The 26634-nt window shown below is 34.0% G+C and overlaps 1 protein-coding gene across 3 annotated transcripts in view; it reads left to right on the top strand.

Annotated features, from left to right (window-relative positions):
• Positions 1-26634, top strand: part of LRP12 (LDL receptor related protein 12) — a 98306-nt gene that overhangs the window by 43978 nt on the left and 27694 nt on the right. The window contains exons 2-3 of one of the 3 annotated variants that reach the window (XM_017528977.2): positions 12317-12373; positions 21127-21156. The exons of 1 other annotated variant lie outside the window; for it this stretch is intronic. In XM_017528977.2, coding sequence (XP_017384466.1) covers positions 12317-12373; positions 21127-21156 — 87 coding nt within the window. The remainder of the gene's footprint in view (positions 1-12316; positions 12374-21126; positions 21157-26634) is intronic. One more of the 3 variants, XM_017528978.2, reaches the window with a different exon arrangement.

The following is a 26634-nucleotide window of genomic DNA, read 5'->3' as shown; positions in this document are numbered from 1 at the left end:
CTAATGTTTTTGTATTTTTAGTAGAGACGGGGTTTCACCATGTTGACCAGGATGGTCTCGATCTCTTGACCTCGTGATCCACCCGCCTCGGCCTCCCAAAGTGCTGGGATTACAGGCGTGAGTCACCGCGCCCGGCTGTCCTTTGAAGCTTTGAAGCCAGGCATTGACATCTTCTGTTTAGCTATAAAAGTCCTAGATGACGTCTTCTTCCAATAGAAGGCTGTTTCACCTACATCAAGAATCTGTTGCTGCGTGTAGCTACCTTCATTAGTGATCTTAGCTAGATCTTCTAGATAACTTGCAGCATCATCTCCATCAGTACTTGCTGCTTCATCTTGCACTTTTATGTTACATAGAGTACTTCTGTCCTTAAACCTCATGAACCAACCTCTGCTAGATTTCAATTTGTCTTTTGAAGCTTCCTTACCTCTCTCAGCCTTCATAGAATTAAAGTGTTCGTGGTGCCTTGCTCTGCATTAGGCTTTGGCTTAAGGGAATGTTGTGGCTGGTTTGATCTTTCCAGACCATCAAAACATTCTCCATATCAGCAATAAGGTTGTTTTGCTTTCTTATCATTTGTGTTTTCACTGGAGTAGCACTTTAAGTTTCCTTCAGAAACTTTTTCTTTTGCACACACATCTTGATTAACTGTTTAGTGCAAGAGGCCTAGCTAAAAGCTAGGCCTTCCTTACTTAGTAAGGGCCTTCCTTACTAAACTTAATCATTTGTAGCTTTTTTTCTTTTCTTTTTTTTTTTTTTTTGAGATAGAGTGTCACTGTCACCTAGGCTTGAGTGCAGTGACGAGATCTTGGCTCACTGCAACCTCTGCCTCCCAGGTTCAGGTGACTATAGCCTCAGCCTCCCAGTAGCTGGGATTACAGGCATGCACCACCATGCCCAGCTGATTTTTGTATTTTTAGTAAAGATGAGGTTTCACTATGTTGGCCAGGCTGATCTTGAACTCCTGTCCACCTTGGCCTCCCAAAGTGCTGGGATTACAGGTGTGAGCCACCGGATGTGGTCCATTTATAGCTTTTGATTTAAAGTGAGACGTGTGTGAGTGCTTTTTTCACTTGAACACTTAGAGATCATTATAAGGTTGTTAATTGGCCTAATTTCAATATTGTGTGTTGGGAAAGAGGGAGGCCTGAGGAGAGGGAGAGAAATGGAGAAACAGCTTGTTGATAGAACAATCAGAACACATACAACATTCATTAGTTAGTTTACCCTCTTTTATAGGCACAGTTCATAGCACCTCACAGCAATTACAATCGCAACATCAGAGATCTCTAATCATAGATCACCATGACAAATATTATAATAATGAAGAAGTTTTAAATACTGTAAGAATTGCCAAACTGTGACACGGAGACCTAAAAGAAGCACATTATCTTGAAAAAATGGTACTGACAGACTTGCTCCATGTAGTGATGCCACAAACTTCCAATTTGTAAACAAAACAAACAAAAAACACTGTATCTGCAAAGTATCATAAAGCAAAGAGCAATAAAAAGAGGTACGCTTGTAGTTAAGTATGTAAGTATATAAAAGTTTAGTTCCTTAAGTGAGAATAAAATCCCTGAGTAACAGCACTCAGTATGTTTGTGCATGCTTTAGGGGGCAGTATGTTTGTGCATGCTTTAGGGGTGTGGGGGCGTGTGTGTATTTGTGTGTATTCTGTGAACACACGCATATATGTATCTTTCACAAACTTTTCCTAACTTCATTTTACCTCTGCCACTCTTGAGATTGCAAGATAAACTCTTCAGCTACTTCCTCCTCCTCCTTCTCCTCCTCCTCTGCCTACTCACCATGAAAACAGTAATTCACTTCCACTTAATGAATGGCAAATACATTTTCTATTCCTTGTGATTTTCTTAATGACATGTTCTTTTCTCTAGCTAACTTTATTATAAGAATACAGTCTGTAATACATATAAAATATGTGTTAATCAACTGTTTATGTTATTGGTAAGGCCTCCAGTCAGCAATAGGCTACTAGAAATTATGTTTTGGGGGAATCAAAAGTTATATGCAGATTTATGACTGTGCAGAGGGGTTAGCACCCCCAACCCTTGTGTTGTTCAGGGGTCAACTGTTTAATTATAAACTATGACCAAAGCACAAGCATCAAAAGAAGAAATAGGTAAATTAACTGTCCTGAAAATTAAAAACTTGTGCTTCAAAGGACACCGTCAAGAAAGTTAAAAGTCAGCTTATAGAATGGGAGAAAATATTTACAAATTATGTATCTAACCAAGGGGTCAATATCTACAATGTCTGAAGAACTCTTACAACTCAGCAATAACAAAAAGACAATCCAGCCAGTTAAGAAATGTGCAAAGGATTTGAATGGACATTTCTCCAAAGAATATGCATAAATGGCCAATAAACACATGAAAAGAGCCACATTATTACTCATTAGGGAAGTGCAGATCAAAACCACAATGATGTGTCACTTCACACCCATAGGATGGCTAAAATGAAAAAGATAGACAATAACAAATGTTGGCAAGGATGTGGAGAAATGGACCCTTACATGTTGCTGATGGGAATGTAAAATAGTATTGCCATTTGGAATACAGTTTGTCAGTTCCTTAGAAAAGAAAATATAGGGATACCATATGACCCACCTGTTCTACTCTCTATATATACTAAAGAGAAATATCTGTATAAAAACTTGTATACAAATATTCATAGCAAGGCTAGTCACAAAAAAGTAGAAACTACCTAAATGTCTGTCACCTAATGAATATGTAAACAAAATGTGATATATTCAGATAATGGAATATTATTCAGTCATAAAAAGGAATGAAGTGCTGAGTCATGCTACAACAAGGATGACTCATGAAAACATAAGGCTAGGTGAAAGAAGCCAGACACAAAAGACCACTTATTGTATGATTCCATTTATTTGAAATGACCAGAATAGGCAAATCCATAGGGACAGAAAAACCAGATTACCTATGGCTAGGGCATGGGTGGGGGACACTAAAGGGGGAATAACTGCTGATACAAGCTTTTTTGAGGGGATGATTAAAATGTTCAGGCATTAGATGGTGGTGGTGATGGTTGTACAACCTCCTGAACATACTGAAAACCACCAGTTGTGCACTTTAAAAAAGATGAATTTTGTGATATAAAATATCTTTCAATAAAGCTGTTACTGTAAGAAGTACAGGTGTGTAATTTTTTTTCCTGGAGTTCTGAATTATTTCAAACTTTCATATTCATTCTTGTGAACCACAATGATAGGTAGGAACCTTTGAACTCGGTAGTCCTAAAATTGCTTTTCCAATTTATATTGTGATCTCTTTTATCAGTAGCTTAAGCTAGCTTTAGAGTAGAGAAGATGATTTTCATCTGTATGAACACTCACTGAGATACTCAGTAGTAGGAGGCATAAAGATCTCTGTGTGTTCTTTAAGAGATCTGATTTATTCTCTGAATACTAGGAGCTTGTGTTTGTTTAGTATTTGTACTTTAAACAGTTGTAGTTCACTGTCATTATATCCTTATTTTTAAGACATTTCAAACATAAAAATCTTACTAACATAATACTATAGGAAGTCTAAACATAAAAATACTGACCTCCCAAATGTCCATTGAGAATGTGGTTTAAAAATTATAATGTATGTATTTTCATTAAAAGTAATGTTATAAATAATCATTATTTTATTAAGTGGCATATAGGTTCAAGGCTAGTTCATATAAATACATAATGGATGGCATCACAATTTAAAAAATTATAGAAATAATGCTTTGAGGATACTGGTAATTAAATCAATCAGGAAAATATCTTATTTTTCAGTGATTTCTTAACCTTTTTTACAAAATTAAACATCTCATTATAGGTACTTGTTACACATTATGGAACCTTTCTTTAGAAGAATATACTGACTTCTTCATACACTTGAAAGGGATTCCCCATGTAGCCCTACATGGGGAAAGTGGGTATATAAGTCTGTTTGGAGTACTATAACAAAATACCGCAGTCAGGGTGGCTTAAACAGCAGAAATTTATTTTCTCACAGTTCTGGAAGCTAGAAGTCCGGGATTTAGGTGTTAACAGGGTTGGTTTCTGGCATGGCCTCTTTTTCTGGCATGCAATGTCCTCCTTACTGCGTCCTCACATGGCCTCTTCTCTTACTGTGTCCTCACATAACGTGTAGACAGAGAGATCTCTGGTGGCTCTTCTTTTTATAAGAGGAACCAGCCTTCTGGGATTAGGGCGCCCACCCTTACCTATTCTCAAAATTCACTGAGAATGTTCACATTCAATGAGAAAGTTCTAGATGTTAGGCCTGCCGATATGTAACACAGGCAAAACGAGGCCTCCACTATTAAGCCTGCCTTTTTGGTAAATGATATCAGGGTTTCGCCTTACAGGTCATAAAAGACAAATATATATTTGTGTGGTTTTGTTTTTGTATATATATCTTCACAAGTAAAAAGTGATGATTAGGCTGCAGCATATCAGATTTGAGGATTCTAGGACCTAGGCTTTGAGCCCTCCACCCTCATTTTTTTTTTGTCTTCTCGCATAACTTGACATGAATTATCTATAAGATTCCTTACAATGCTGTCTTACCATAAAACTAAATAAGAAATTTAAAACTATAATAATTGGAAATATTTATTTTGCATAATTTGCACGTGATACTAAATTAAGATACTGAGCAAATAAAACAATGCTTATGATGCTAACCCTGATCTGAAGACACCTACATGTTTTAAGATTTATAAGTCATTTGCACAAATCTCAAATCCAGAATATTTTGTGTTGTATAATATGCTATCAAAGGGTTTTTTTGTTTTAAAAATTTCTTATGGATAATTTCAATTATTTGTGAAAATAGATATGGTAATGAACCCTTATGTACCCAGTACATAGGCCCCAACAACATTTATTAACCCAGAGCCAATCTGCCTCCTTACTAGCCTAATAAATTCTTCCTCATATTTTGAAGAAATACCAGACATCATTTCATCCACTAATATTTTAGAATGTGTGCTAAAAGAGCAAGTATGCTTTCTTTTTAAATCAATATAAGTGCCATGCCATTATTTCAGGAATGATTATTAATTTTTCCCAATTTGATAAAACCAGTTTGGTTCATGTTTACAGTTGTCTCATGAATGTCTTAAGTGTTTATAAATCAGAATCTAAATGAGGTCCACATTTTGTAATTATTCGATACTTCCTTTAAGCCTTTTTCAATCTACAGACTTCCTTCACAACTTTCTTTTTTTAAAAAAAATTTGCAGTTTAATTTTTGAAACAATTTAGAGTTTTTATGCTGGAGTTTGCTGAATGTTCCTGTATAATATGATTTAAAATGATCCTCTGTCCTTTGCCTTTTCAGTAAACTTGTAAATGGATTTAGAGCTATAAAGCCTAATACAGTAGTGATCAGCCACAGGAGCTATTTTAAATTTAAGGTTAAATTAAATTTAAACCTTTAAAACAAAATAAAAATTTAGTAGCTAAGGTACACGAGGCTCACTTTAAATGATGAATAGTTACATGTGCCTAATGACTACCATATTGGGCAGTGCCTTGATAGAACAGTTCCGTCATATGGGAAGTTCTGTTAGACAGTGCTGCTTTAGATAGAGGCTTGCTCAAATTCAGCTTTCTCCATTAGGAGGCCCATGATGTCTGATGCCTCATCGTCTTTTTTTTTTTTTTTTTCTGATGTTAGCAGTTATTGATAGTCAATGCCTGAATCCATTCATTCATTAAAGGATGTGAAATCTTGACCATAGGAATTTAAGTTACGTCTCGTTGGGGTGATCTCCAGAAGCTTTATGGCTGAGCTAACATTTAATTGAGCTTTGAAATTTCTCTAAAAATTTGATCAGTGAAGATATAGAGAGAAGAGGATTTTTGTGCTTGTGAGTTGTGGTGGTTGTGTTTGTTTTTGTTTTTTAAACAGGGCAGAAGACTAATGTGTTTGGTGCACAAGGAGTATGGGAAATTAAAATTGAGACATATATTTGGAGCCTGTATTATGTAGATCCTGAGTGCAAGGATAAGGCATTGGATTTTATTTGAAGGGAAAAATGCTATAGTAGTTATTTGTTGGTTGCCTACCACCCAGTTATCCTTTTTCTCTTTTTAACAATGCCCTTATATGCTTCAGAAAATGTAATTCAACATCTCACTTCTAGGCCTATGCCAATCATCATATTCCATTTTGTTTTCCTTGACAGGGGTGGGTATGTGACCCAGGCTGTTCTAAATAGAATGAATATCAAGGCTTTTGGTTGCAAGTGGTGGGATACAAATACTCTGTCTTCCCTTGGGAGTGGTTCCTTGAGGTGCTGCAGTTATTTTGTCAGGCATTTGAGGAAGCCAGCACACAGCCTGAAGAAATAACACACAGATCAGGCAACCACTGATCTCTCTGTCACTATAGATTAGTTTTTCCTGTTTTAGAACTTTATGTAATAGAATCATACAGAATGAATTCTTTTGTGTTTCTTCTTTTACTCCGTATGTTTTTGGAATATCTTTTTGTCTTTTTGATATGTTTTCATTAACCTTACCTAGGTGTGGAATTGTTAGGTCATGTAAGTATATATTCATCTTGAAAGAACTGTTTTCCAAAGTGGTTGTACTATTTTATATTCCCACTGGCAATTTTTGAGAGTTCCAGTTGAAGCTTGTTTTAAAGCCTTGCTAGGACAATTGCATAGTTGCTTTTACTTGGCAGTTACATTAGCCCTACTCTTAAGGTGTGGGTGGACTTCCTGGTCTTGTAATACCCATGTGTTTATCAGGATCTTTCCACTTTGGAGTTCTCTCTTGCTGGTCAGACTTTAGCATCTTGCAGATTTGTGGGATGGTAGTGTTTATTTAAGCTTTCATTAGTAGTTCTTTGCCTATTCTTATACGGTATCACCTTACACATGTGCAGCTTAACATTCAGCCTAAGACTAGGACTGCGATGAAAATTTTGAAGTGTGTGTGTGTTTCATTGTTGTGGTTGTTTTTAAAAACATACTGGTTCTCTTAATGTTTCTGTTGCCTGAGCGCCTCTAAGCTCTCATCTCTGTCTCCTTGGCTTAGAAAGATCTCCCTGCTTTGCTTGGGTTCTCCCTCAATATGCCAGAGTCCAGGAAGTCTCCAGGCAGAAAGGGCAGTAATAGGGCTCACCTCTATTTGTTTCCCTTTTCTCAGGGATCACAATCTTACACTGCCTGTTGTCTAGTGTCTGAATTTTTTTAAACATATTTTTCTCCGTTTTTTTAATTGTTCACAGCAGAGTTGCTGATCTGTTACTAATTCCTCTTTTATGACCAGCAGCAGTTTTATGAGGTTTTTTTCTTTTAATCTTTTTTTGTTGCAGCTGAAAATGGGGTTTTCTGCTGTGATTCCAAGTAGCTATTGTTTGTATTTATGAAGGCATTTGATTTCTGTATGCTTATTTCATATCCTATACCTTTACTAAATTTTCCTGTTCTGATTATTTTTCTATTGACTGTCTTGGGTTTTCCAAGTAGATATAAAATCCTATCTATATAAACATAGACACAGTTTTACTTTTTTTTAAAAAAAGCAATTCTTGTCTAATTGGACTAATATTAGTAACTGTAGTGGCTACTCCTATCCACATCCCTATTTTTTAGTAGAAAAGCCTCTAAGCTTTCCGCATGAATAGGAAGCTTGCTGATTATATTTTGTTTTATTTTGCTTGCTTCTGTTTGTTTTCATTTATTTTATCAACAGATTATCACCTCTTTGGGAACAGGTACTCTGCATGCCTCTTACTTATATGGACTAAGTATTCCCTGCTGTGTTTTATGTTCTGTACTAGTCCCTGGGGTTGCAAAACAAAACCCTGCTGTGTCCCATCAGAATACACCCCCCCTCCAGCCCAAGATTACTATCTAATAAGGAATATAGGCATTACACAGATAAAACATATATGATAAATTTTCGAAAAGTGACAGTGTTGGATACTAAAGGAATCTATAACAGAATGACCTAACCTAGTATGGGAGAATCAAGAGATACTTCCCTAAAGAAATAATGTTTAATGAAAATCTGAGGGCAAGAAAGACAGTCGATAGTTTTCGAAAAGACATCCATTATTACTGTAAAGAAGAGATAGAATGGGAAAGTGGATCCTAAGAGCTAAAGCTTTAGAAGTAGTTAGGAAGAATCCGACTGTGGAGAGCTTGGCAAGCCCTATTAGGATTATGAACTTTTTCCTTAAGTACAGTAAAATAGAAACCATCTTTGCTTTTTTGGTTTGTGTGTGTATATATGTATTTATGTTTGATAACTACTCTCGCTGAGCAGTAGAAAACAAATTGTAGTATGCTGAGCATTTTCGTTTCTTGTAGCTGCCAGTCATTTAACTTTTAAACCAATGTTTTTCTTACAAATTGGAATGCTGTAGCAGGTAGATTTTAGTTTTGAGAGCTAAGCACTATTTCTTTTATAAGAAATATATTCATGTCTGAATCCTTTAAAAAAAAAGTAAGGAACACAGACTTTAATGTTGCAGGAATTAGTATTGAACCTGAATTCTTTTTAAGAAGTGAGGAATACAGACTTTTTAATGACTGTATTTGAATGTTCAATCCATCCAATTATGAGCTCTTTGAAAAAAAATTACCAAACTGCCAGAAGCTTTGGTTTTCTCATTTGTAAAATGAGCTGTTGTTTTAAGGATTAGCTGGGTGAACACTTGTAAGGCACTTACGATTTGGCTGGTACATATATATCAAATCTTAGGTGTATTTATTAGCTATACTTTAAGAACTTTAGTTCTTAAATAAAAAGGACAGTAACATATAAAATAAGACAGAAAGATAATAAAGCAACAGGGATACAGAGACAATAAATTTAGACATTCTCTTATGATAATATCTCCATTATATAAGTGAGCAAACTGAATTTTAGAAGTCACTTACAGTTCATGACTATATAAATATTAGAACTGGGGTTTTATTACCTAAGTCTGAATCTAGAAATCAAACTCCCTATCACTGTTGTATAGTTTCTTTCCTAAAACAGCATCTATTTTAGTTTGATTCTCTCTCATATTGCAGTCAAAACTACAGGAAGCAATAAGTGGGGATGATTGATTACTTATTGGTATTTAATTAGTGTGACCAAAATATTGTCATAACAAACTATTTTCTGATTTAGATGATAAACTTTTTCTTACTGGAAAAAACTTTGTTAGGGGTTATCTACTTAACTGGTTCATTAAATGATTAGCTGCTAATGTGTAGTTAAGTAATGTTTTATCAGACCATGTTTTTTTTCAGCATTTGCTACCTCTAAATGGTGACTTCTGAAAAAATTCTGAAACGGCTGCATTTGAACACTGTAGTCACAGTAAGGTTGGTGGTGGGTGTTCATATTCATACATATGAAATTTTCTTTTCTTGGGGATTGGGAGAGGGACATTAGGGAGAATATAATTTGCTTTGTTATTAGCAAAGCAATTTTCTTTGGGCTGTCTACTGGTAACCTAGAAATAATTGAAAGTGACATCTTTGTAAAAATATTTTTAGAATGGCAGTACACATAAATTAAGTAGCACACTTCTTAAGTGATGTTCAGAAGCAGAAACATTACTTTGATATTAACAGAAATTATCAATTTTATTTTTACCTTCTAAATAGGATTGTTTTTAAGTTAGAGTAAATGTATGGGAAATTAATTAGCAGTATCATGTTTTCTGTTTTAAAGTTTTACCAGTTTTTAAAATCATTGATACTTTAATGAAATTTTAATACTTTATAATTAGCATGGTATTTATCAGATTTCTGTTTATCCAGAACGATGGGAATGAGCTATATTCTGTTCACCTGTTTCTCTTCTTTTTGTAATATAAGTAAAATTTTTAAAGAAATCTGTGCCTGTTTGTAATATATTTGGTCAATGCTCAAGTATACAATACAAATCTTCCTCTCCAATTCCAGTTCCAGAGGTTTTCCTCCACAGTTTGTGGAGGCTCATCAGTGTTTATATAAATGCATAGACATACATATGACATGTTTAACATCTGCATATTATAAACTATACATACATAATTTTAAAGTTAAAATTAAATCGTACTTTACTGTTCATCTGAAACATTTTTGATTTGTGTATCTATCCAAGTTAGTACATATAAAATTATTTCAATTTATTGAATATTTTATGATAAGGCTATATCAGTTTATTCATGTGCATGTTGATAATAGTTTTTGATTTTTTTTTTAATTATTATAAAGAATTTCACTAAGCCCTGTAAGGTAGGTATTATCTCCATTTTAAAAGATGAAATTGAGAGACAGAGAGGTTAGGTAACTTGCCCTAAATTGCACACCAAGTAAGTAATGGAGCTGGTTTTAGGATCCTGGCAACCTAGCTCAGAATTCACAGTCTTCAATATTACATTATGCTGCTTTTTTGCCTTCCATTTTTCCTCTGTTACCAAACTGGAAAAAAGATTTCATGTTTAAAATATATCTAAACTGGGTGTGGTAGTACACTCCTGTAGCCCCAGCTGCTCAGGAGGCTAAGATGGGAGGATTGCTTGAGCCCATGAGTTCTAGTCCAGCCTGGGCAGCATAGTCAGACCCTGTCTCTTTTTTTTAAAAAATAAAATCTTATATTAAAACTCTCCTGAGCATAATATGCAGTCTTATAGATATTGGAAACTTTAGTATCACAGATTACATAGCTATAATTTGTAGCTGTATATAATATAGAAGTAGAAGATTTAAGCCAAAACCTTGCCAGTGCTTCTCAAACTTTAATGTTCATATAGATCACTGAGTGTGCAGAAGGATCTTGTTAAAATGCAAATTCAGATTCTGTAATCTGGAATGAGCCTGAGTCTGCATTTCTAACACACTCCCACAGTGGCCAGTATTGCTAGTCTACTTGTGAATGACAAGGATTTAGGTAGTTTATAATGACCTTTGGCAAACCTTGTTAGGTGTTGTATTGAATCGGTTTCATGTTTTGTTTCTGCTGCCTGTTTTTATAAGTTGTGTGTGTTAAAGAAATGGGTACAGTCTTTCTAGTCATTTCAATTTTATATATATGACCTTTAACAATAAATAAGAAAAAGAAGTTCCTTTTGTGGTATCAATGCACAGTACTTAAAATTAATGTAATCATTTATTTGTTACTTAATATGGCCTTCCCACCTATCTCATCATTTCCACTGTTTCATTCTTAATTGAGGGAAACATAACGTATCTTTTCATTTTGAAGGGTATAGTCGTAGTGGAACCAAAAATATTGTTTTATCACTATTATTTTTTCTTATAGTAATAATATACTTTGCACAGTTACAAAAAGCAACACCTGTTCAATGCTACGTGCCAGGCACTGTATCAAGTGCTTAGTGGGCATGATTTCATTTTAATCATCAGAGCAACCTTCATTTATTCATCTATCAACTATTTGTGCGCCTCCTCTGTACCAGGAACTGTGCCTCCAAGGGGGAGCCAAATAAATACAGATTCTGTTCTCCTAAGGCTTAGTGCATTGGGATGGGGAGGTGCTATACAATATTCAGGCAATCATACCACATGTGATAGTTGTAAACAAATAGTTGTTAATTACAGTATTTTCTATTTTCTCCACTCCCAACCATGAAAGAATATTCTACTTTTGCCTGCTAAGCTTTTTCCAAGTAGCTTTCTTCCTTGCCTGACTCCAAGGAGAACTCTTTCTCTCTGTGCTCAATTTCTGAGCTGTTGTGATGTCAGATCCAACTAATGGGTAGAGAGAGAAACCTTTAGAACTTATGATGTATAAAATACAAAATTTTAAGACAAATACCTGAAGAGACATTGTTTACACCAATTTGAGGGAATAAAGATTTTTTGAAGATTTAGAAGTCAATGCAAGACTTTTTTTTTTTTTTTTTAAGTACCAACATGTATGGCCCTAACAGAAATTACACCGTCTTGTGGCTGATTTGGACATGCTTTTAGGGGAATGCTATTTTTAACAAGCTGTGTTCTTTTTTTTCTTGTAGTAGTACTGACTTCCCTTTGGATTACTAATTGATATAATATTCTTACTGGTGTTGATCAGATCTATATATTTGACCTTGATATATAACACTACATTGTTGAGATTTCCAAAATGTTTGTTTTCTTTATTATGATTTTGAGCTTCTTAGTATTGTTTTGAAGAAACAATACTAAGAAGTTTATAAGGAACTTTAACTTTAGTTTCTCAATATTAAACGTAGCTCTCTGTAGTTGTTTCTCTTAAAGGGAGGATCTGAAAAAATTTTATAAATTTTATCTTGGATATTAGTTTATTCATTATGTTTAATTTTAGGAAATGGTGCTCTTGCAGAACATTCTGAAAATGTGCATATTTCAGGAGTGTCAACTGGTAAGTCATTTTTTGTAATGTTTAAATTTCACGCATGACTTATATGGTAAATATTGAAAGCCACCTGGTATCTTACGAAGTGATATTTGGCTATAAAAATTATTACTGCTTTTTGCAGCATGTAATAAGGAATGAAGTAACTGGAACATGGAGAAATTCTTATAAGATAAAACTGATACTTGCATGCCCATGGATTGATTATACTTTTCCAAACGGACTGCATAATTATTTTTTCATACAAACATTGAACCTAGAGAAAAGTTAGCTCAAGTTGAATTAGTATTTTCTTTCCATACAAAGTTCTGTGAAATGAAATTTATTGAAATGTGATTTTGAATGCTCTCCCTAGGATTAGAGCCTTAGAAATTAAGCTTTTTGCTTGATTTTTAGATTATAGTACTATTCTACATGAAACTATTGTATTTGAGCACACAGTTTATTTGCTGTTAAAAGCAACTCAATAATACTGTTGTTCATAAAGTTCAGAAATTCATCGTTGAGGCAAATGTATTTTTTCTACTCATCTAGGCTTATGTAACTTATAATTACTTTATAACTTTATAATTACTTAAAGACTTCTAACTACTAAAATTTTTATTCTTAGGTGAGTTTCACGGCTCTGTTACTATTTTTGCTATGTCAACCACAGTAACTAGGAGAACTAAAATAATTATCTTTGCATGTATTGAAATAGATTTTCTTACTGTTCATTTATTATTTCCTTATATTGATAAGTTTTGTGTGGTTAAAAACTGTACTTAATGTATTTATCAACCCGTTGATTGACTTCTTTGTGTCATTTTGTAATTTGGTTTGTTCTTTTTCCTCACATGAAGCAAAACCAAAGGTTTGCTCTTTTGTTTTATATCTGACTTTGTATTCAGAAGGTTAATAGATTTAACAAATATTCTGAAGGTTAGTATGCACTAGTCAAACACATAAACAAGCCTAGTTTTTTGAAAATGTAAAGCAAATGTTTCAGTGCCTGAATTAGTTTTTTTCACCTTTCACTTTTTAAATATGTTCTCAAATGGTATATAATTATATGTATCAAATAGCAATAAGGTTATTTTAAAGATCACCTTCTTCCTTTTTCTTTGCATTTCAAATAGTTAATGAGAATTATAATTACTTTTCCAAGTTGTAACTATAAAGTACGTTTGTTTACAAACATTTTAATTTATACAACCAAATGGTTACTATTTAATTCAGTAGTTTTCAAAAGTTTTGGTCTCAGGACACGTTATAAACTTTTAAAAACTACTGAGGCCTGTTTTAGTCTAACTTGTGCTGCTACAACAAAATAACCAAAATAACCAAAATAAGTGGATGGCTTAAATAACAGACATCAATTTTCTCACAGTTTTGGAAGTCCAAGATCAAAGTGCTGGCAGGTTCTGGTGAGACCTCTTTCCTGGCCTGTAGATGTCCACCTTCTCATTGTGTCTTCACATGGCCTTTTTTCTATGAGTGCTCAGAGAAAGCAAGAAGAGGCTTCTTGTACCTCTTCTTATAAGAACATCAGTCCTATTGTATTAGGGCCCCATCCTTATGACTTCATTTAACCTCATTTACCTCCTTAAAGGCTGTATCTCCAAATACAGTCACATTGGGAGTTAGGACTTCCACATATGGGCTTTGAGGGGGCACATAATTCAGTCTATAACAAGGACTTCAAAGAGTTTTTGTTTATATGGGCTACAGCAACCAATATTTACTATATTTGAAAATAACACTGAGAATTTGTTTTAAAACTCATTAGTTCAATTAAAAATAACAGTAACCTATTGCATGTTATCATCAATATGTAATATAGTTTTATGAAAAATATATTTTTCAAAAAACATCAATAAGAACAGCATCGTTTTATAATTTTGTAAAGTAATGATTGGCTTAAAAAAAGATTCTCATATCTGTTTCTGCATTCCGTCTTTTGCAACATCATGCTTTGTTTGACATGCTAGAAGACAGACCAGCCTCACAGTGATGTGTAATTGGAAAAGAGAGGAATATTTTAATAGCCTTTTTCAGATAATTGTGAATATTCTTCTGTGATACTATACCAAAATTCAGAAAAAGGTAGTTTTTTTAAGGTTAGTTGCAATGTGGAGTCTGAAACCACATCATTGAGCTTTTTGTGCTCTGTCACATTAAAATCTAAGTGGGTCTTTCTTACCCTTTGAATCCATTTTCTTACCATGTGTGATTTTGTAATGTACATTGATCACATGCAAATGCAGATTCGCTGAGTTATGCAGATTAATACAGAATATTGAGAAGTTATGAAAATTTGGAAATTTGGACAGATCCAGTACTATGTTCTGAACTTTGTGTCAACTCATCAAGAGTTAGATAATACTTGTTTTTAGCTGTAGCTTGTGATTAGACTATTATGCTCTTCTTGAGCATTGATAATACCTATAAGTAAATTCCTGTTTGAAAAAAGAAAGCAGTAAAGATGTTTTACATTTTTTAATCTTTTTTTTTCCTTCTGAATTTCAGATACATATTTAGAAATATGTATTAGTTTGCTAGGGCTACCATAACAAAATGTCCCACACTGGGTAACTTAAACGACATAAATTTATTTTCTCACGATTTTGCAGGCTAGAATTCTGAGATCCGGGTGTCAGCAGGGTTGGTTTCTTCTGAGTTCTTTCTCTTTGGCTTATAGATGGGTATCTTCTTACTTTCTTCACATAGTCTTCCCTTCGTGTGTGTTGTCCTGATCTCCTCTTCTTATAAGGGCACCGGTCATAGTGGATTAGGACTACATGTATTACCTCATTTTAACTTAATCACCTCTTTAAAGACTCTCTCTCCAAATTCAGTTACATTCTGGTGTACTAGGGTTATACTAAAATATGAGCTTTGGGGGCAACACAATTCAGCCCATAACAAAATGTATGTTTTAATTACATATATTTATACCTCAGTAAAATATTTCAGAAATGAGTAAAACCATATTCATCGCTTATTTTTTCTAAAGTCTCATCTTACGAAATCTTTCTAACATAGAATGAAGAATAATAGATGAAGTCTATTCCACTTATATCATTTAAAAAATAAATGGATTCTATCTCCAAAGGTATGTCTGGGTACAGTGCTGTGATCTCAGTTCACTACAACCTCTGTCTTCCAGGTTCAAGCAATTCTTCTGCCCCAGCCTCCCAAATAGCTGGGACTACAGGTGTGCACCACCACGCCTGGCTAATTTTTGTATTTTTAATAGAGACGTGGTTTTACCATGTTGGCCAGGCTGGTCTTGAACTCCTGACCTCAAGTAATCCTCCCACCTTGGCCTCCCAACATCCTGCGATTACAGGCATGAGCCATGGTGCCCACCCTCATTGCATTTTTTCTGTGGCCAGTATGGAGCTATAGATGTAATATTTAATACAGTATAAGCTTTCTGAAATCCTTGCATCCCCAGTAGAAACTAGGGCTCCCTTCAGTGCTGGTCTAAATGGAGAACCAGCCTTTGGAAGAATCTCAAAATGTAGGACTTGCTTTCTCTTGAGATCAGCAAGCAACAGAAATGGTGAGACACTTCAGTATTCTGTTCTGCCACTTATTTCTGCTCTTCTGCTCTTTTAACCTCTGCTACTCCATTTGCCGGTCGGTGCTCAGTGCCCTGCTTGATTGTTGTTTGCACTTTGGAAAGTATATTGACGATTTTAGGAAGAATTTTAATTGCCTACATCTGCTGTTATCAGGTAATTTATTTGCCAAATCAGGACACTTTGAAAGTGAAAGAATACACTAATTTTCATTACACTGCACCAGTGACTAAGCCAGGACTGCCCTGGACAAATCAGTCTTTATAGTCACCCTGTCGGCAGTGAATTCAATTCATTTAATACGTATCAAGCACTTGATAGGACCTTGTGCCAAGAAGGGTGGAAGTAAGCAATGAGTAAAATATTCTTATCTCAAGGAACTTACCACTTAATAGCAGAATTAAATGTGTAAACTGTACCTGTAATGTGGTCTTAATATACTAATTTTTGTACCTTTTTCTTTAATTTAGAGCTTTTCTTGGTCCAGAATTTTAAATCTCTCTTGATATATACAGTAGAAAAAGGAGAAAAGACAAATGGCATTTTCATAAATCTAATATATGAAAATCATTATGACTTATATCATAGAAACTGGCAAGTAATTTAATTGTATACATGAGAGAGTAGAAAGGCCATTTTAATGACTAAAAAGATGTCTAAATTATGTGTTTCTTTTGGAAATGTTTAAAAATACCAAATTACTGCTCATCTGCTACATAGAATGAAATATATCTTAGGTCAAGTTGATTTTTAACAAGCCCTTGGTACATATTAAACAAACATATTTGATTTTTTGATATACATCTACTTTAAACTGAATTTTACTCTGTAATCTATGACATTGACTTTAATCAGGATATTCTAGAAATAATTTATGTTCTCCTTATTGTTGATTACTTCTAAATCAAGTTTTTTATTTGTTTTCACAAATTCTATTTATTATACAAGTTTCATTAAGCATTTAGGAAAATTAGAGAAAAGCAAAAATATTAAGAAAATCACTCATTAACCCTACCTTCCTAGAATAATTAATAATAGTATATTAAATTTTTTATTTGTCCTTTTTGTGTACATACCTTAGAAATAATTGTATATGCATTTAAATTATCCCCAGTTTTATCTCCTGGTCTTTCTATTTAACACTTTATAGGGTACATTTTGCTCTTAGTCTTCATATTCATTATTTTAATGCCTGCATAAAATTTCCGTCATGTGACTTCATTACAGTGGTTTGTTTCCAGTGGATTTTGCCTGATTTGGATCATGCTCAAGAGACATGTTCATATACAGTTGATGCTTGAACAACATGGCAGCTAGCGGCATCAATTCCCTGCATAGTCGAAAATCCATATACAACTTTTGATTCCCCAAAAGTTTAAGTACTTAATAGCATACTGTTGACTGGAAATCTTAACAATAACATAAACATTCAATTAAGCTTATGTACAGTATATGTATTAAATGCTGTATTCTTTTTCTTTTTTTTTTTTTTTTTTTTTTTTTTTTTTGAGACAGCGTCTGGCTTTGTCACCCAGGCTGGAGTGCATTGGCATGATCTCAGCTCACTACAATGTCCACCTCCTGGGCTCAAGCCATCCTTTCACCTCAGCCTCCCAAGTAGCTGGGACTACAGGTGCACACCACCATGCCCGGCCAATTTTTTTTTCGTAGAGACAGGGTTTTGCCATGTTGCCCAGGCTGGTCTCGAACTTGTGAGTGGAAGTGATTTGCCTGCCTCGGCCTCCCAAAGTCCTGATATTACAGGTGTGAGCCGCCTTACCCAGCCTTAAGTGTAGTATTCTTAAAGTAAGCTAGAGAAAAGAAAATGTTATGAAGAAAATCATAAGAGAAAATCCATTTACAGTATGCTACTGTATTTAGTGATACCATAAGTTTACATTATCTATTTACAGATGAGTCATCTGTCTGATGAGGTGGGCAGTTGCAGATCTCAGTCTACAGTACATATCAAGCAATTCAGCTTTTTCTCGTACTTTTGTTTGCTTTTAGGGAGCACTTGCAACATCACCAGTGGCACTTCGTATGGATCCCGTGGTGTTATTTGGGGTTTATGGTATTGCACTAAACACAATGAAAAATACTCGAGAACCACCAGAGATCACATTATACTGTGACACACAATTTACTGGAGAGACCACTGTTCACATGGAAATGATTAGCATCACACAGTGATTTAAGCAGATACTTGCAAATTGAGCTCACCAAAATAGCAATAGGAAGTGGCTACAGAATTATTAATGCCTCTAATTAATTTTATTCAGTTGTGACTTAGTACTCATCTTTACACTTCTTAAATGTAAATGGTGCTGTGTGTGGTCTGCAGGTGTTTGAGTAAGTTTTGATAAATTGTAACTCTTTATAATAGGATAATGGATTTTTTATGGTAGTAAATGATAAAATAGACTACTATTTTACATACGTGTGCATTCCTGATATACCTAATTTTTTTCAAAATTTCTAGTCTATGTGATTTGTCTGCAAGTTTTTCGAATTGTCACAAATCTCCAAAAAAATTTCCAATGTATTTATTGAAAAAAATCCATATGCAAGTAGACTCACACAATTCAAACCCATTGTTCAAGGATAGATTTTATATCTAGCCTTTTTTATTTCTAAGAATATTTCCTTAGCATACATTTCCGAAAGTAAAATTACTGTATCACAGGTCAAAAATAATTTAATGACTGTAGAAACTTTTTGACAGATTACCTTCCAAAAAGGATATACTAATTTACACAGCTGTCTACATTTATTTTCAATATAATCATGGTATTTTTTTTTTTTTTTTTTTTTTTTTTTTTTTTTTTTTTTTTTTTTTTTTTTTTTTTTTCTTACTATGTTTCCATTAAAGTCTCAACCTTTTATTTATTTTTCCTGGAATTTTTTTCTTTTAAAGTAATCATGTTTTTTTCTTTTTGATTCATGGCCTGGAGTTGTAACGTTGCAAAGAGTAAGAGAATGGGATTTGCTTTTCTTTATAGTTAGGCAAAGACTAGCCTGAAGTTTGTAAAAGATTTTCTGGTTGCTAATAGAAATAGATGCTGGGGCATGCACCTTTCTCAGGCAGAAGCTTTTTTTACATATGAAGATTAACATGGTATTTCCAATTACCAGTGATACGACTTCCAAATATTCCTACCTTTTGATGATAGCTGAAGTTTCTATCTGAGGTTAGCTTGATTTTGAGTCTACTTTGCATTTGACTTGGAATCTTTTGTCAGGCAAAGCTGAGATTTCTGAGAGCTGAGAGAGAATATTTGCTTAGGAAGTTCATTTCTTAATCCTTATTCATATTAACTGAATTAGCAGAGTATACAAAACAGACTTCAGATAGTTTTTAAGTATTGTTTATGCTGTCAGAATTTTATTCCATCGAAATCATCATCCTTTCTTGCTTATATGTATTTGCATTTTATAGTTTCCACTCTAATATTTGAAGGCCTAGCACATTGCTAATCCTGTATGCCTTTACAACTAATAATTTGGTTGTGGCCTTATAATAGGGACACATTTTCTAAATTGCAATACATTTGCTTTCAGATTTGTTAACAACATTTTGTAATAATGTAGAGCACTAAATTAAAATGGCTTTTGTTTTTAACCACAGCTTTAGGCTTAAATATTATAGCATGGTATATTGAAATTTTCCTTTGAACACCTGGTCTGATACAACTTTTGTTATTTTAGAATGTTTAAGATCTTCCAAATAAAGAATCTGAAAGGAAATAAAGCTTAAATTGTAATTATCTCTGATAGAAGTTTATGATTATTTTTTAAATATAGAAAAGTTACATGAATAAGTAGCAGATCAAGTGGTCCTTTGCACCTTTCTTATGTAATTTTAATATTATTTTACAATTATTCAATCAGGTACCTGGACCTCTTGTTAAAGTTCCTAAGAAGAATTTCACTAGTTCTTTTGACCAGTGTTATAAAAATGTCTTTCACCCATGTTTCAAATGAAGAAAAGAAGGCTTATTACATTTTAGCTGATTAATAATACACTAGGGATTTTAGGATTTCAGAATATAAAAATAGAACATAGTATGAACCCAAGAAGCTATCCTTCATATGAAGAAAGTGAGTGGGGAATACGAGACAGAGTATATTCTTTTTAAAAAAAAATGCACAGCATTACTATAGGACACTAATAATTTTTAAAGTCATTGTCTACCTTTGTTGGAGAGTTTACTGCTAAGACACTTAAAAGTTTTAAAGTACAGAACTCCCCTTAAGCTTTGGAAAGGAAACTAATGGTGGTGTTATTTCCGTATTATATACTCTATAATTTAATCTTATGGCCAGTGTCTTATTTCAACATCTTTATCTTATATATTTGTAACCTATTTTATATATCAAATATTCATTGAATAATTATGTATTTATAGCAAAATAGTTATACATTATTTATGTTACATTACAGGTTGACTATCCCAAATCTACAAATCCAAAAATTGAAATGCTCCAAAATCCAAAACTTTTTGAGCAATGACATAACACTCAAAGGAAATGCTCATTGGAGCATTTTAGACTTCAGATTTTTGGTTTGGGATGCTCAACTAGTAAGTATATATCTGTACATATTCCAGAATTTGAAAAAAGTCAAAATACTTCTGGTCCCAAGGACTGTAGATAAGGAATATTTGTTGTGTGTTATAATAAACAATAACCTCAGCGTTAGAACAGCGTGTGTGAGTACCAGAACTATACCAGAACAGGTTGTATTGTGACAGAGTGTGCAGTGCTTACATGGTAGAAGTGAAGTTCATCTGGATGGATATATCCATTCCATTGAGTGAGCCAAACCTAGTGAAGGTAAAAAGGCAAGTTCTGTTCAAACATTTAATGTTTTCTTTTCTGATCTGTAACTTTGGGAATAATTCTTACAAGTGTGATACTTGTATCACATGTTAGTTATCTGTAATTTTGCGAAGGCATGAATTTGAATTGGATATACTGTGAGACTGTTGTGGAAAAGCCAGTCACTTGGTGGATGAGCAAACTGTACTTGGGTCTCAGTTGACTAATAGCTTTATATAAGTAAGGGGGTGATTTGATCTTAAACTGCAGCAATAGAAATATAGTATCCAGAACCAAGCAGATGATAGTTCTTTACTTCTCATGTTAACATACTCTGGTATTGTTTATTTCTGGGTACCACCCTTGACAAAGGACACAACAACTGGAACATTCCCAGAAGATGTGAGTATACCAAAAACTATGTCAAAGCTGATAGAGATGGGTTACAAAATCATGAACTCCAAGGCCAGTTTGTTAGCTTAAGTGATGATTTCTGCGTTACGTCTGTATGCTTCTAGCCAGAGTCACAGTAACCTTCAAAAATTATTAATTTTTCCCATTCGGGAAATAGAATAGCTTGCTTTAGCATTTTAGTCTTCTGTAGTGCTTAAAATTGGAAAATGTAGGTACCATATCAGTAATTTTTATACCCTTGCAGGAAAAAAAAAATTGCCCTCATAAGCCCTTTTAAAAAGACATAAAAGGATGAATCTCCTCTATTCATCTTTTATGCATTGTTAGCAAAATCCTAAATTACTCTTAAAGAAATTTCAGGGTGAAGCTGGCTAGATAGTTCCATTTTAGGTGGGTATATTCAGTTTCTTTGCTCTCCTCATCTTTATTCATACTGTGCTATGACCCTGTTTTTTTATTGTTATTATTTTTCCTCCTGTCTTTATCTATATGTTTTGCCTCTTCTGACTTTATGTTTTATTTTGCCGCCGTGTAACCCCTGATTATAGTTTGTTTGTTCTGAACATTAGTGACCTTCAAGATGCCAAAGAATTACTTGCCTCGATTACAGCTGATAGCCAAGTAAAATGTTTTGGTTCTTAAAGAATGTCGCTTAGAATAATATGAATAAATATATGGTTGCATTCAGTCTTAAATATGAGTACTAATCCAGAAGAATATTCATTTAAATTATAAACAGCTGGATGTAAGATTTCCTACTTGCCAGAGGCACTTGTGGTTTCTAATAATAGGTCTGAGAGTAATGAGAGTCCTAAGTGGGAGTGATGGGTTAATATAATTTTTTCTGCTTGCCTGATTCTTGGCCTTTTAAATCATAATTAAAACCCTTCCCATCTTAGACTAGTAAATATTGCTATAAGTTGAGCATTCGTAATCTAAAAATCTGAAATTTGAAATGCTCCAGAATCTGAAACTTTAAAAGTGCTGATATGATGCTCACAGGAAATACTCATTGAAGCATTTCAGATTTTGGATGAGGGATGCCCAACCAATATATATATGTAAATATTCCAAATTTTGAAATCCAAAACACTTATGGTCCTAAGCTTTTGGATTAGGGATACTCAACCTATGTTCGAGTGCTAGTAATTATTTCCATACAGGGAGAAGTTCAGTTTTCTAACCTATTTTTTTAAAAAATAATGAAATTTGGAATAATTCTAAGAAAATCTTACTCATGTCCAGTCTCTGTCCCTTTCCAACTCTTTCCATCCTCAGAATGTTGACTGTTCTGCCATTCCCATTATGATGCAGCTTGGCTCAGGTGCCAGGGAGTCAGAAAACCCCGTTTAAGGAGTCTGGAGGGTCAGAGAAATCAAGACGCTATATAGACAACACACACAGTCAAGATATAGGAAGTGGACTTTGGAATCAACATCATTTCTTCCTAGCCGTTGGCTTATGTTTCCTGTTCAAGTTACAGGGCTCAGTTGTGTTATACATGACAGTCCAACAGAGGGAAGCTGTAGTACTTTAAGTTATTCTTCTTGCAGATTCTAACAGTTAGTCACTTGCCCTGTATTCTAAGTGGCCCATAGACTGTGCTGAACATGCATGCTTTACAGACTGTCCAATATTAAGTATCTGTCCATTGTTATTTCCTTTGAAATGTCTCCCTTAGACTCCACTTCTTCCCCTTATTGCTATTATTCTACTCCTTGCCCCAAGCATCTTACCCATAATTAACTATATGTATATATGTTCTCTTACCACTAAAAGTAGGTTTTAGAATGCTGTTTATGAAATATTTTTTAATTCCAAAGATACTAAAAAGCTGGTCAGTCCTCCCTATAGTTCCTAGATAATATGTAGCAAATAAGAATCAATTTTGAGAAGCTTTAAAACTGGCTGTACTTATTTTTTCTGTATTATTATAGATCCTGTATCCTTTCTATCCTTGTTAGTGTAGGACCAACAGTTCACTTTTCCAGAATAGACCACTTTTGTTATTTAAATGCTATTGAAGCGACTCCCTTTCACTTCCCTGGAAATTTTTCCAGATGCCATAGGGAGTTCATTAGTGGGCAGTAGTTTGCCTTAGTGGTTAAGAATACAGCTTTTATGAAGCCCCTTGCCTGGGTTCCGTCCCAGCTCTGACACAGCTTTTTTGTGACCTTAGGAAAATTACCAAATTTCTCTCTGCCTCCATTTTTTTCCTATCTGTTAAATGGGGATAATAATAATAAGTATTAAATGAGAAAAGGAAGTACCTGACAGGTAGTAAGAGTTCAGTAAGTGTTAGGTAATTTTATAACATTATCATCAGCCATGCATCCACCAGCCTGCATACATGCCTCACTTTGATGATACTTACAGTCCTCGGACTTAGAAACCATAAATTTCTGACTTGAAACAGAAATCTTATCCTCAGTACTATGTGTCGTACATACTTAGCCTTTAAGTTTTCAAACTGTTATTATTTTCCTAAATTAACAATAGGCCAGGAGGTATCTTATTTTCATGCTAATCATGTAACTGTATACTCTAAATTTTCCATGTTTTGGTGTCTTTTGTTGTTTGCAGAAGCATAATATTTTCCATGTATTGAATGATTCACTTGTTAACTTTCAGAATAATTCCTACTTTCATTTCATATGGCCATTCAACAGATACCATTTGCTTACCAAATTTTTATTTTGGAGATGATGGGGTTTTGTAAGTACATTTATTTCCATTGGAATCAAATCATTCTTAATAGTTTTCAATACTTGGAATTGCTTTTGTACTCATCAGCCATAATAGAATTAATATTATTTATAAGACACTCTATACAGTACTCTGAAAAATGAGATGGCCAAATGACAGTGACCACTGTTAACTATATATGCTATTATCCTTTGCTTATGAACAGTGAGCATGCTCTATCTTCAAACTTTCATAAAGTAAAATGGTACAAAAAGATGAGCTTTTATAATTGTCTTTTAGGTGATCTCTGCCTCACTGGTTTCTCTTCCTTCAATAACCTTTACAAAATATTTGGATCACATCACTTCCTTTTGTAGTAGGTCTACTGTGGCTTGACTCATGTCTATAAAATTGAATCATTAAATTCTTTTAACTAAAGAATGTTTTTTACCGTTGGTCTATCAACTTCTCTTCTATGAAGGAAATCCTTTGTTTATAGTCCATTACCTTCCCTGTTCTATATTTGTATAATGTAGGTTTTTGATGGGCCTTTCTCACTATTTAATAACACCTCATGTTTAACTGAACATGTGATACTTTGCCTGAAATTACTTGTTATGCATTGTATTATGTAGTACTTTATTATCTGATATGCTGTCATATTAACTGTTATATGCTTCTTGGATTCAGTTAAAAAGCATTTATCATTGCTATAAAATTATAATTTCCATGAGGGCATGAGTTCCCTTTATTTCTTTTGTGCCCTTCTTATGAAGTTAGGTGGTCAGAAAACATAACTGATATTTACTTATATTTTAGTTTTGTGATTTATTAAAATCAAAGTCACAAAGTTTTCCCATAACTTTTAGTCTCAACTACTTTTTGTCATAAAGTATCAACTCTTGTCAGTTTTGAAAAACCCAGTTCTTCATCTGTGGAACAGGAAATTGTGCTTTTTCTTTGACAGTAGTTCAGTTCTAATTATGACTATCTTAATGTATTTTTTCCGTAACTTTTTACTTATTTTGAAACTGAAATCTCAAATTGCAAGGCAGTTTATTTGACATTATTTTGAAGTGATCCTCCCTCTTTTCATGTGTCCTCTTAATAGATGTTGTTTGAGCACTTCTAAGTTTTTAAATAATTGATTTTAAGATAATAATTATGATGCATTAATCTAGTTTTGAAACCATAGTTTTGTGCTTTTCTGTGGAATTATTAACATAGCATCAGTATAAACATGAAGAGGTCTTCAGTGTTTTTAAAGCTTAATTTTATTTTTTATTTTTTATTTATTTATTTTTTTTTGAGACAGAGTTTCGGTCTTGTTACCCAGGCTGGAGTGCAATGGCGCGATCTCGGCTCACTGCAACCTCCGCCCCCTGGGTTCAGGCAATTCTCCTGCCTCAGCCTCCTGAGTAGCTGGGATTACAGGCACGCGCCACCATGCCCAGCTAATTTTTTGTAGTTTTAGTAGAGACGGGGTTTCACCATGTTGACCAGGATGGTCTCGATCTCTTGACCTCGTGATCTACCCGCCTCGGCCTCCCAAAGTGCTGGGATTACATATTTTTTATTTTTTTAAGATGGGGTTTTACCATGTTGGTCAGGCTGGTCTCCAATTCCCGACCTCAGGTGATCTGCCCGCCTTGGCCTCCAAAGTGCTTGGATTACAGGCGTGAGCCACCATGCCCCGGCTGATGAGTGTTTCTTTATCAGTTAATTTAGCCCTATTTTCTAAACTACACAATGAGATCTTTATATTTTAAACCAGAAAACTAATACCAAAATGTTAAGAACTCCATCAGCGAATATCTACCTATTGATTCTTCAGTTAATTCTCCCTTTCTCAATTGACAGCATACTTGATAGATTTTAAAAGGATGTATTCAGTTTATCTTTTCATTGGGCTTAACCATTAGCATTATGATAATGTCATTGCCTTTTTTGTTTTTTTCATTTCAGATGTCCTATACACTAGATCCAGTGTAAATTAAATAGGATTTTGGGAGGGCTAGTCAGATAACCTATATGTTCCTACTAAGAAGATGTTTGAAAGTTGCTATCTTTTGAATAAACATTTAGGACCTCTTTAATTTGGGGATTTCTATTTCTGAGGTTATGGGAAATTTATAAAAGGTAGAGATGTAGATCGTTATTATCCAAAGTACTTGAATATTTGTTTATATCTAAAGATAACTGACCAAAGTAAATTAGATAGATGATTTTTGCAAAACAAAAAATTGATACTGGCTGGGTGTGGTAGCTCCCACCTGTAATCCTATACTTTGGGAGGCCAAGGAGAGTGGATCATTTGAGCCCAGGAGTTCAAGACCAGCCTTGGCAACATAGGGAGACCCCATCTCTAAAAAGAAAAACTTAAAAAGTAAATTTAAAAAGTTGATACTTGTAATTAAAAGACATATTAAAGAAGCAAAATGAACAAAGAGAGAATTTCTGGGAAAAGTAGTGTTGGCATAAATCACTTACAACTACATACCTTTTAAGTATAACCCTAGCAAATAAAATATCAGTCCAAATGCTCGCACAGTCAAATACCTGTGGACATTTACAATTAGAATCAATCTGTATTCTGCAGCCATATATGCATAGGTTTATGCTTCCCCCCTTAACAATATTTGCTTCTAATAGAGATCAATTTAATCAATAATAAAAAATATACTTCAGGCATATTCCTCATCAATTAAGGTGTTTTGTTTTCATAGCAGTGTGATGTCTTCACATTTCCATGTGCATTTTGCAATTTCCCAAGATAGCTTA

Source organism: Cebus imitator, unplaced genomic scaffold (genome assembly GCF_001604975.1).
Source record: "Cebus imitator isolate Cc_AM_T3 unplaced genomic scaffold, Cebus_imitator-1.0 Scaffold56, whole genome shotgun sequence".
Lineage (NCBI taxonomy): Eukaryota > Metazoa > Chordata > Mammalia > Primates > Cebidae > Cebus > Cebus imitator.
Note: the sequence above shows the minus strand (reverse complement) of the source record. Positions and strands in the feature narration are given on the sequence as shown.